General features: G+C 35.4%; 1 protein-coding gene across 4 annotated transcripts in view; it reads right to left on the bottom strand.

Moving 5' to 3' along the window:
- Positions 1-863: 863 nt before the first annotated feature.
- MTX2 (metaxin 2) overlaps positions 864-11,384 on the bottom strand; it is a 68,428-nt gene continuing 57,907 nt past the window's right edge. For 2 of the 4 annotated variants that reach the window (XM_032855966.1, XM_032855963.1), the window contains 2 exons: positions 10,895-10,971; positions 864-1,322 (listed from right to left, as the gene is read on the bottom strand). In XM_032855966.1, coding sequence (XP_032711857.1) covers positions 1,139-1,322; positions 10,895-10,971 — 261 coding nt within the window. In that variant the 3' untranslated portion in view covers positions 864-1,138. Of the gene's footprint in view, positions 1,323-1,664; positions 1,702-10,894; positions 10,972-11,384 lie in introns of all 4 variants that reach the window. The other 2 variants (XM_032855967.1, XM_032855965.1) reach the window with 2 other exon arrangements.

Raw genomic sequence — 11,384 nt, 5'->3', positions numbered from 1 at the left:
AGAGGCAGGCAGAGAGAGAAAGAAGCAGGCTCCCTGCGGAGCAGAGAGCCTGATGCGGGACTCGATCCCAGGACCCTGAGATCATGACCTGAGCCGAAGGCAGCGGCTTAACCCACTGAGCCACCCAGGCGCCCCAGACTGCCAATGTTTGAATTCTGACTCTACTACTTGCTAGCTCTATGACCTTGGGCAAGACACTATGCTTTCTGTCTACCATTCCTTCCTCTGTAAACTGGGAATATTATCTATCATAGTGTCTTAGTAAGGATTAAATGAGGTAAAAATGCCTGATGTTACATAAAAAGAAAATATAAAAGTACTATTATTCTAGATATATATATTTTTTAAATGACATGATTTTCACATCTCTTTAAAGCATACTTGGTTTTTTACAAAATATTAAAAAAATTGAAAAGGACAAAACGTATGATCCTTAGTGCTTATACAGAAATTCTTGTTGATACCTCTGTGAAAACTATACTCCCACCTTCCCCACAAGAGAAATAAAATATTATTAAAATGTTCTTGACTCAAAAAAATAAGGTCTCTGAAACTATCCCTTTACCAAATATAAAAATATAGCTGCTCTGATGAAATGTTTACAAATTCAATTAGGTTTAAATATGAAGAATGCTCTTAAATGGTAATCTGTTCCAGGATTTAACTGCTTTGTAATTATTTACATTTTCTAAGTGCATACTTGTAAAGAACAATTTTCCCATGCCCAGGTTCACCATGTATCTCTTAAAGTCATCTTAAAAGTATGGAACACAAATTCTCTGCCTTAGAAAAGACAGTTTATTCCATGTATAAAAGCTCTGAGTGGCTTCAAAAAGATCAAACAGAAGTAAATACACCAGCCATATAGTTCTTTGAGCTTTATTTTTATATGCATACATGTTTCAAGAAAACAAAAATTTCAAGATATCGAGTACAACATATCAAATGAAATCATTCCAGAATTATTTTACCAGTATAAAGTACATGCATAGGATGCATTATATAATTTATTCTGAGGTTTCAAACAGCAGTGTTTTTGGTTTTAAAATTCCAATACCATTACTTACTGTAACTTTCAAGTAACATAGCTCAAGTTAAGTTTTTTTTTAAAAATAATGGCTAAATTAAGACATTATCTCTAAGATGATCTGATACATGAGCTGCCTTTACCACGATCTTCAAAATAGCGCTGTTCAATTCTTCTACAGAAAGCAAGGAGGTTGCTATAGTTTTTCACCTTCTCAGAAAGTTCATCATTGGTCAACTGTGTGGTAAGAATGGTATACAAATGGCCAAATACCAGTGCATCTAGTTCAGTAGGCCTAAAACAAAAGTAGAAAGGAAAGTAACTTGAATGGCATTTAACTTGTATGGCAGAATATACACTACTTTTTAAAACATTTTATTCCTCGGGGCGCCTGGGTGGCTCAGTGGGTTAAAGCCTCTGCCTTCGGCTCAGGTCATGATCCCAGGGTCCTGGGATCGAGCCCCGCATTGGGCTCTCTGCTTAGTGGGGAGCCTGCTTCCACCTCTCTCTCTCTCCCTGCCTCTCAGCCTACTTGTGATCTCTGTCTGTCAAATAAATAAATAACATCTTAAAAAAACAAACAAACAAACATTTTATTCCTCTATTTAAAAGAAAAAGTCACAAAAATAAATCCTACCTCAACTTGAGTTTATTTTGTTTTTAACTTGGAGTTTCTGTTGTAAGATATGGGGAAAAAAAACCTTTTAAATGATAATTTGCTGCTTGTGTGACTTGCTTTTTAAAGTGGTAATGCATTAAAGTAATACTGGTGTAACTGATCATACTCATTTTATTCGTTAATTTATTCACTACATAAATACAATAGGTCTTCAACGTGCCAGGAACTGTGCTTAGATGATAGAGATGTAAGAACGTGAAAGATATCCTGAGACATGGACACAAAACATAAATTACAACACAATTTATTAAGTGTTTTAATAGAAGCAAAACCAAAATGGTATCAAAGCAAAGGATTTCACTGTGGTGCTAGGACAAATGACACTTGATTACCCAAATAATGTATTAACAACATGATTTAGTTTTAACTTTACCACTTTTAAAATAATTTAGCTTTTTAAAATTTATTTATTTATTTATTTTGAGATGGGGAAGGGGGTGGGAAATGGAGAGGAGAAAATCTCAAGCAGACTCCCCTCTGAGCTCAGAGCCCAATGAGGAGTTCAATCTCAGGACCCATGAGATCATGACTGAGTCGAAAGCAGTCACTTAACCAAGAGCCACCTAGGCGCCCCAATAATCTAGCTTTCTGAAGGAGAAGTAAAGATATCTTCAACAAAAAAATTTCTAGGGTTTTTTTTTTCCTTTAATTATGTGTTAGTAACAAAAAATTGAAATTTATCTACCTCACTACTAGTGGTCTATAGATGAGGCATCACTAAACTACATTATATTAAAATAATTGTCAATAATATTAAAATACTACTGTATTTTATAATATACTGTATTAAAATACTACTGTATTTTAAAATATCACCGTAATTATGAACTATTATTGCTATCAGTCCCATAATGATAAAATTTTTAAGAAAATATGTGTTAGCCTACCTAAATGTGAAAGTATGTTTCAGTAATCTGGTTTGGAAGGACAGAATTGGGGGTCCCTCAAATCTAAGTTTGAATCCTAACTGCCACTTACTACCTATGTGGTCTTTTTTTTTTTTTTTTTTTTAAGATTTTTATTTATTTACTTGACAGAGAGAGATCACAAGTAGGCAGAGAGGCAGGCAGAGACAGAGGAAGGAAGCAGGCTCCCTGCTGAGCAGAGAGCCTGATGCGGGGCTCGATCCCAGGACCCCGGGATCATGACCTGAGCTGAAGGCAGAGGCTTAACCCACTGAGCCACCCAGGCGCCCCTACCTATGTGGTCTTAATCACTAATAATGAATGACCTCATCCTGCTGCATGGCTTTAAATATGTCTTTATGCCACTAATTGCCCAATAATTTATCTCCAATCCCAGTCCCTCTCCTAAAGTCCAGAATCATACATTTGAATGTCTACATAACATCTCTACTTGAGGGGCACCTGGGTGGCTCAGTCAGCTGAGTGGCTGCCTTCGGCTCAGGTCATGATCCCAGGGTCGTGGGATCGAGCCCCGCTTCCCCTCCCACCCACCTCTCTGCCTACTTGTCATCTCTGTCAAATAAATAAATAAAAATCTTAAAAAAAAAAAAAAGTGAATTTATTTCCTGATGCAACTTCCAATAATATAGATGGGCATCCTTTATCATTAAATGAAGGATCTGAAGGAGTTCAAGTATAAATGTATATTCAAACTACAGTGGTCTAGAAGTAACCCTGAAGCGGACAAAATGTTACTTGCTGCAAATGTACATCCATGTAACTCCAAAGGTGCTGAATTATATGGGTAATGAGCACAGAGCAATGGCTCTCATGTTACATAAAGACAACAACTGGGTGGCAAGTTACTGTAGAACACCTAACAGGAAGTATAACACAATATACTAAATCAAATGAAACACACATATATAACTTCTAATGCATATTTTTTGTAATTCTTACAAATTTCAGCAATTACTTATATTAATTTATATATATATATGAAATATATAAATAACCCATTCCTATAATTCTTTCTTTTTAAAAGTTTTTTTTTTCTTTTTAAAAGTACACTTATGGTAGTGGTTCTACAACTGCATACCACTACTAAAACTCAGAGCTATAAACATAAAATGGTGTCAATATTAGCATGTGTAAATACAATAAACCTGATTTTTTTAAAAAAGCAATAAACTCCGAAAAATACTTGCAATTCATGTGAGACAAGAACAACAAAAAAAACACACTTTGTCCAATATTTGTACTGAATTGTTTAATCAAGCCAAGATCTTGATTAACAATCCAGTTTTTAATTACCTTTCCTATACCACAAAAAGAGAGAACTAACATTTCCATTCTTATGCTAAGTAGTGGGTTGAAATTTTAATACTGATAGCAACTCTCCTCCTAAGACTTTTAAGATCTTTCATATATATATTACATCTATCTTTATAGACCTTTTATTAGAAAAATACTCCAGGATCATAAATACATTTTTAAGAACCTAAGAAATGTGTTGTCTTATCTTGCATTATCATTCTTTCCACATTTTCAATGGCTATCACTATTCTTTTTTTCCCTAGTTTTATTGAGAAATAATTGACAAGTATCACTGTGTAAGTTTAAGGTATACAGCACAGTTGGGTGTGATTTACATGTATTATGAAATGATTATACCAAAAGGTCCAGCTAATATCCATCAGTTATCTACTGTTCTTTCATTTGAATATCAAAATAAAAATCCTGTAAAATGTAAATGTTTTCCTAATCTTTCCCATTTAAAATTTTGCTATACTCAACTTTTTTGCTTTATCATGATTGCCTATTTCTGATACCTTTCATAGTCAGTCAAGTTTCAAAAACATTAATATTGTCTCTGTTCAGTAATTTTTCCTTCCCTTACACTATTAACTTGCCATGTTTTCACAATATTAGGAGTAATTTACATATTCCCTCTTTATATACCAATCATTGATCTTAGGACTGTCATTCAAGTTTGTAAATCAAGTCCTTTGCCATCAGTCTTTTTTTTATATTTTTGCCTCTGAAATTTTGAGCAATTTCAATTTGAGCAACAAATTACTCAATTTTCTCAAGTGGTGATTTTTTTTTTTAAGATTTTATTTATTTATTTGACAGAGATCACAAGCAGTCAGAGAAGCAGGCAGAGAGAGAGAGAGAGAGGGAAGCAGGCTCCCCGCCGAGCAGAGAGCCCGACGCGGGACTCGATCCCGGACCCCAGGATCATGACCTGAGCTGAAGGCAGAGGCCTTAACCCACTGAGCCACCCAGGTGCCCCTCAAGTGGTGATTTAAAAAAAAAAAAAAGATTTATTCATTTATTTGACAGACAGAGATCACAAGTAGGCAGAGAGGCAGGCAGAGAGAAAGGCAAGCAGGCTCCCCGCTGAGCAGAGAGCCCGATGCGATGAGGGGCTCGATCCCAGGACTCTGGGATCACCCTCAAATGGTGATTTTTAAAATTATTAAAGTATCTTAAAATTTAAATTTTAAAATTATTAAAGTATAATTGAGGGGAACCTGGGTGGCTCAATGGGTTAAGCCTCTGCCTTCAGCTCAGATCGTGATCTCAGGGTCCTGGGACTGAAACCCACAACAGGCTCTCTGCTCAGTGGGGAGTCTGCTTCCCCCTCTCTGCCTGCCTCTCTCCCTATTTGTGATCTGTCAAATAAATAAATAAAATCTTTTAAAAAAAAGTATAATTGATACACAATGCTAGATTAGCTTCAGATGTACAACATACTGATTCAACCACTCTATACAATACTCAATGCTCACAATAACCAGAGTCACCACACAACATTACTACAATATTATGGACTATATTCCCTATGCTTTACTTTTTTCCATGACATAGTGTTTTGATTACTGTAGATTAGTAGTATATCTTGAAATCTGGGGTTATGATACTTCCAGCTGTGTTCTTCTTTCTCAAGATTGCTTCGGCTATTTGAGGTTTTTTGTGGTTCCACACATACTTTGGATATATTTGTTCTAGTTCTGTGAAAAGTATTATTGGTGTTTTGATAGGGACTGCATTCAATCCGTAAATTACTTGGGAAGTATGGACATTTTTAACAATATTAATTCTTCAAATCCATGAGCATGGTATATCTTTCCATTTGCGTCATATTAAATTTCTTTCTTCAATGTCCCTTAGTTTTCATAGTACAGGTTTTTCACCTCTCTGGTTAAATTTATTCCTTGGTAGTTTCATTCTTTTTGTTGTAATTGTAAATTCTTAGTTTCTCTGTTAGTCTGTTAGTGTACAGAAATGCAACAGATTTCTATATATTAGTTTTGTATCCTACAACTTTACTGAATTCATTTATGAGTTCTAATAGTTTTCTGATGGGGTTTTTACGATTTTCTATATATATTATCATGTCATCTGCAAATAGTGACAGTTTTACTTCTTCCTTAACAATCTGATGCCTTTTAAATCCTTTTCTTATCTGACTGACACAGCTAGGACTTCCAGTACTATGTTGAATATAAGTGGTGGGAATGGATATTCTTGCCTTGTTCCTGATCTTAAAGGAAAAACTGTGTTTTTCACCACTGAATATGTTAGATTTTTCATATATGGCATTTATTATATCGAGGTATGTTCCCTCTGTGCCCACTTTGTTGAGTTTTTATCATAAAGAGATGCTGTATTTTTTGTTAAATGCCTTTTCTGAATCTATTGAGATAATCATACAGTTTTTATCCTTCCTCTTATTACCATGATACATTATACTGACTGATTTGAGAATAGTGAACTACCCTCGCATCCATGGAATAAATCCCACTTAATCTTGGGGCGCCTGGGTGGTGGATCAGTCAGTCAAGTGTCCACTCTTGATTTCAGTTCAGGTCATGATCTTGGGGTCAAGAGATCAAGGCCCGAGTTGAGTCGGGCTCCACACCCAGCAGGGAGTCTGCTTCAGAATTTCTCTCTCCCTCTCCTTTTGCCCCTCACCCTGCTCACATGTGCACACACACTCTCTCTCTCTCTCTCTCAAACAAACAAATCTTTAAAAAAAATAAAATAGGGGTGCCTGGGGTGGCTCAGTTGTTAAGCATCTGCCTTTGACTCAGGTCGTGATCCCAGGGTCCTGGGATCGAGCTCCGCGCGTTGGGCTCCCTGCTCAGTGGGAAGCCTGCTTCTCCCTCTCCCACTCCCCCTGATTATGTTCCCTCTCTCGCCGTCTCTCTCTGCCAAAGAAATAAAATCTTTTAAAAAAATAAATAAAGTAATCCCACTTAATCATGGTGAATGATCCTTTTAATATACTACTGAATTCAGTTTGCTAATATTTTGTTGAGGATTTCTGCATCGATGCTCATCACAGATACTACCTAGTTTTCTTTTTTCTTTATTTTTTTTTGTAGTATCTTTGCCTGGTTTTGGTATCAGAATAATGTTTTCCTTATAGAATGAATTTGGAAGTTTTCCTTCCTCTTCTATATTTTGGAATAGGTTAAAAAGAACAGGTATTGGGGCACCTGGGTGGCTCAGTGGGTTAAAGCCTCTGCCTTCGGCTTGGGTCATGATCCCGGGGTCCTGGGATCGAGCCCCACATCAGGCTCTCTGTTCAGCGGGGAGAGCCTGCTTCCCCCTCTCTCCCTGCCTGCTTCTCTGCCTGCTTGTGATCGCTCTCTGTCAGATAAATAAGTAAAACCTAAAAAAAAAAAAAAAAAAAAAAAAAAAAGAACAGGTATTAACTCTTCTTTAAATGTCTGGTAGAATTCACCTGTGAAACTGTCTGGTCTTGGGACTTTTGTTGGTTGATTACTGATTCAATTTCTCAACTGGTAATTTCTTTATTGAACAAACCTCAGTAAAATCCAATTCTTCCCTGAAATTTTTCATCTTAAGATTCCCATGTTTAATTTTTGCAGCATTTCCTCAATACCCTTTCTCATCAGTATATGAAGGTATATTTTCAAGTTTTACCATTTAATAGTTTGTGCAGAACTTTGTTTCTCAAAAATAAGCCCTCTTCCAATTTCTCAATTTGAGTGACTTTTAACCAACACTCACTGATCCTCTGCTAACAAGGTTTTATTTACACAGACCTGTAAGGAGCTCATAAATGCTTTACAATGGTATCATTCATTCTATCCTGATTAAACATAGGGGGGAAAAGGTAACATAAAAATAACACTGTAAGAAAAGTTTTACTTTTTCATTCCAAGTTCATGCTCACCACATGAAAAAGAACAAAGGATCTAGTAGCTTTTGGATAGGTATCTCAACAGATATCACATCAGTAAGATACCTTGTATACAACAGAAAATAGAGATTTTGTTTTAGTTTCATTTCAGAAATATGATTGAAATATTTAAAAGCTACCAACCACATTATTATAAAAGATTAAAAAAAAAAGGCCACCGGTGTTAGTATCTATCTTATTCTGATTTCTTTCACTCTTTCACTTTTCTAATTTTTTCTTTCCACCATTTATCTTCTTTGTCCTCTTTTCCCAATTCCTATTCTTGCTGCAGGATCTCCCTCATCTACCCATTCCCCTTGAATCATCAAGTAAAACTACTGGGTTTCTTCTATGACTCCTCTCCTTGACATCCCCACAAGGTTAGCTAGGAGAAAAATTTATTCTACTTTTAGAGGGTAAGGGAAAGATACACAGGGAAATAAAGTAACTTGCAAAAGTCAGGTATATATCAGAGCCAAGAACACAATTCAGGGCCACTGACCTGGAATCCAATACTACATTATCTAGACTTAAGCCAGCGCTCTAGTCACTAAAGTACAGTATCTCACAAAGTAATGATTCCTGACAGATAAAAAAATGAGAAAAATTCTGTCACATTAAAGTAAAAATACAAATGACTTTTTCCTAATCACAGTTAGACAATGGGATAAAACTAAAATTAAAAAATGAATCTATTTTTCAATCATTAGAGGAAAACATTTATGTAAGTCTCATACAAGGTAAAATTATTTCAAAAACCTACATCTTAATACGGTTCTTCCATAGCAAATCTTTGGTTTTATGCTTGTTCTAAATGTTCAGTTTCTCATTATGAGCTTAAATATAACTGTAATCTTATAAGAAAAAAAAAATCTGTTTTGATATTTCCACTAAATCACATGCTGCATGATACCTGGTTATGAATGAAATGAGAAAAATAAGTCAGATATACTCTCCTGGCCTCCCATGAAGACAGCATGCATAACAAAACTAACTCCTAACACACAATGATGCACTTCATAGGATAAAACACACCTCTTCTGGGCTTTTTAAGCCCTAAGAATTCCTTTACCACCAAGAAAAAGGAACGACTTGGCACTAATATGTAGATACATTTCTTTTGTGTTAGAGACTAAACAAATTGACTCTGCATAGCAGACATCACTAGAACTAGGAACATAGCTGGAGAAGCTTTACCTACCAGGATTTCATGGTTTGAATCCTATGACCTTTGTGCTTCAGTAATCAGGACCCCAAATTTCAGTTATACATAGTATACATTAATATGACAAATGTTTCTAAGCTATCATCATTGTCATTTTTGCTACTAATTAATATCTCTAACAAAAGATGTATGATATGGTTACAGAAGATGAATGCCTATAAAGATAAAATAATAGCAAATAAACCTTTTAAAAAATTATTGCAAGCTGATGCAACCACTCTGGAAAACAGTGTGGAGGTTCCTCAAAAAACTGAAAATAGAGCTACCCTATGACCCAACGATTGCACTACTGGGTATATACCCTAAAGATACAAATGTGGTGCTCCGAAGGGGCACGGGCACCCGAATGTTTATAGCAGCAATGTCCACAATAGCCAAACTATGGAAAGAACCTAGATGTCCATCAACAGATGAATGGATAAAGAAGATGTGGTATATATATATACAATGGAATACTATGCAGTCATCAAAAGAAATGAAATCTTGCCATTTGTGATGACGTGGATGGAACTAGAGGGTATTATGCTTAGCGAAATAAGTCAATCAGAGAAAGACAACTATCATATGATCTCCCTGATATGAGGAAGTGGAGATGCAACATGGGGGGTTTGGTGGGGTAGGAAAAGAAAAAATGAAAGAAGATGAGATCAGGAGGGAAACAAACCATAAAAGACTCAATCTCAAAAAACAGACTGAGGGTTGCTGGGGGGAGTGGGGTCGGGAGAAGGGGGTGGGGATATGGACATTGGGGAGGGTATGTGCTATGGTGAGTGCTGTGAAATGTGCAAACCTGGTGATTCACAGACTTTGTACCCTTGGGGATAAAAATACATTATATGTTTATTTAAAAATTAAAAAGGAAAATTTTTGCTACATAGCCAAGAAAAGGCTAGAATTTCTAAGTAAAACATTAAGATTAAAATGTTAATTTAGGGTGCCTGGGTGGCTCAGTGGGTTAAAAAGCCTTTGCCTTCAGCTCAGGTCATGATCCCAGGGTCCTGGTATCAACTCCTGTATCAGGTTCTCTACTCAGCGGGAAGCCTGTTTCCCCCTCTCTCTCTCTGCCTGCCTCTCTGCCTACTTGTGATCTCTGTCTGCCAAATAAATAAATAAAAATCTTAAAAAAAAAAATGTTAATTTAAACCCATCTTAAACTGAATCACAGGATGATTCTAATATATTAAAACTGTAACTTTTTTTTTTAAAAAGGGGAAATTCATTCTTTGCCTATATTAGATATTCTTTTCCAGATTACAAAATAATTGTCTTAATGAATTATTCAACTTAGATATATGTACATATACATTTAATCCATATCCTTTATACTAATTTCTGTGCTTTATAAAAGTTTTCATTAACTTTTAAAAGATAAGTTTGTAACAGTGCTTGTCCATCCAACAAAACTGATAACTGTTTAGTTTTATTCACTTTTCTGGTCCCCAGGGTATCACCCTGTAAAAACAAGTATGGTTAGACTTCATGTTTTAACAGCATTTTCCAAGTGTGGAATTTTGTTAAGATGATGTAGTTCCATACACAGCACATACACATAGATAGCAGTACCTCTATCATATCATAAAATAATGACTGGTTTACACGTCTGCCCTTAAGAATTTTTAACGGCAAGGACCGCATTTCAGAAATGTTAGTATCCCAGAGCCTAGAGCTGTGCCTGATAACCAAGAAGTGCTAAGTAAATGTTTAATGAGGGCAAAAATGAAAAATAAAACAAAATCTTATCAAAAATATTTCTTGATAAAACAATTCCTCTATGGCAAAATAAGTCTGTAATCTAACAATATAGAAAAGAAACTAAATAAAAAAAGAAAAAGTTTCTTACTGCTTATTGAAGAAATATGGTTGTGTTCCCAGTCTTTGAGAAAGCGCCTGACAGCACTGGTCTACATCTTCTAAGACCTAACATAGGCAATAGACCCAAAGGAAAACATTTAAATTAGCAAAACAATGTCTAAAATTTAATTTGTATCACAGCTTATAACAAAAATGTAAATTTAGGTAACCTTTTACCATATATTTAGAATCAGGCTATAGAACACATATAGAACATAAGTAATACTTTCTATATAAGAAATAAGAAGAAAATTTGAGAGAAAACTTCCTTTAAACACAAGCACATTTAAGTTACTTATAAGGATTACTATTAAGAAAGTTTCTACCTCAAAACTCTACCCCCTACAAAAAAATGTTTTCCTGAATCCATAGCTTCAAATGACTTTACATATTTTAAAAAAGCTGCTTCATAATGGTAACACTGCTGCTGACCCACCATGAGTAAAAGCATTTGAGTTGTTTTCCCACTAGTGGAGATG

This window comes from Lontra canadensis, unplaced genomic scaffold (assembly GCF_010015895.1).
Source record: "Lontra canadensis isolate GAN:19392208 unplaced genomic scaffold, GSC_riverotter_1.0 scaffold11, whole genome shotgun sequence".
In the NCBI taxonomy this organism is placed as follows: domain Eukaryota; kingdom Metazoa; phylum Chordata; class Mammalia; order Carnivora; family Mustelidae; genus Lontra; species Lontra canadensis.
The sequence above is the reverse complement of the archived record's forward strand: the minus strand, read 5'-3'. Positions and strand labels throughout refer to the sequence as shown.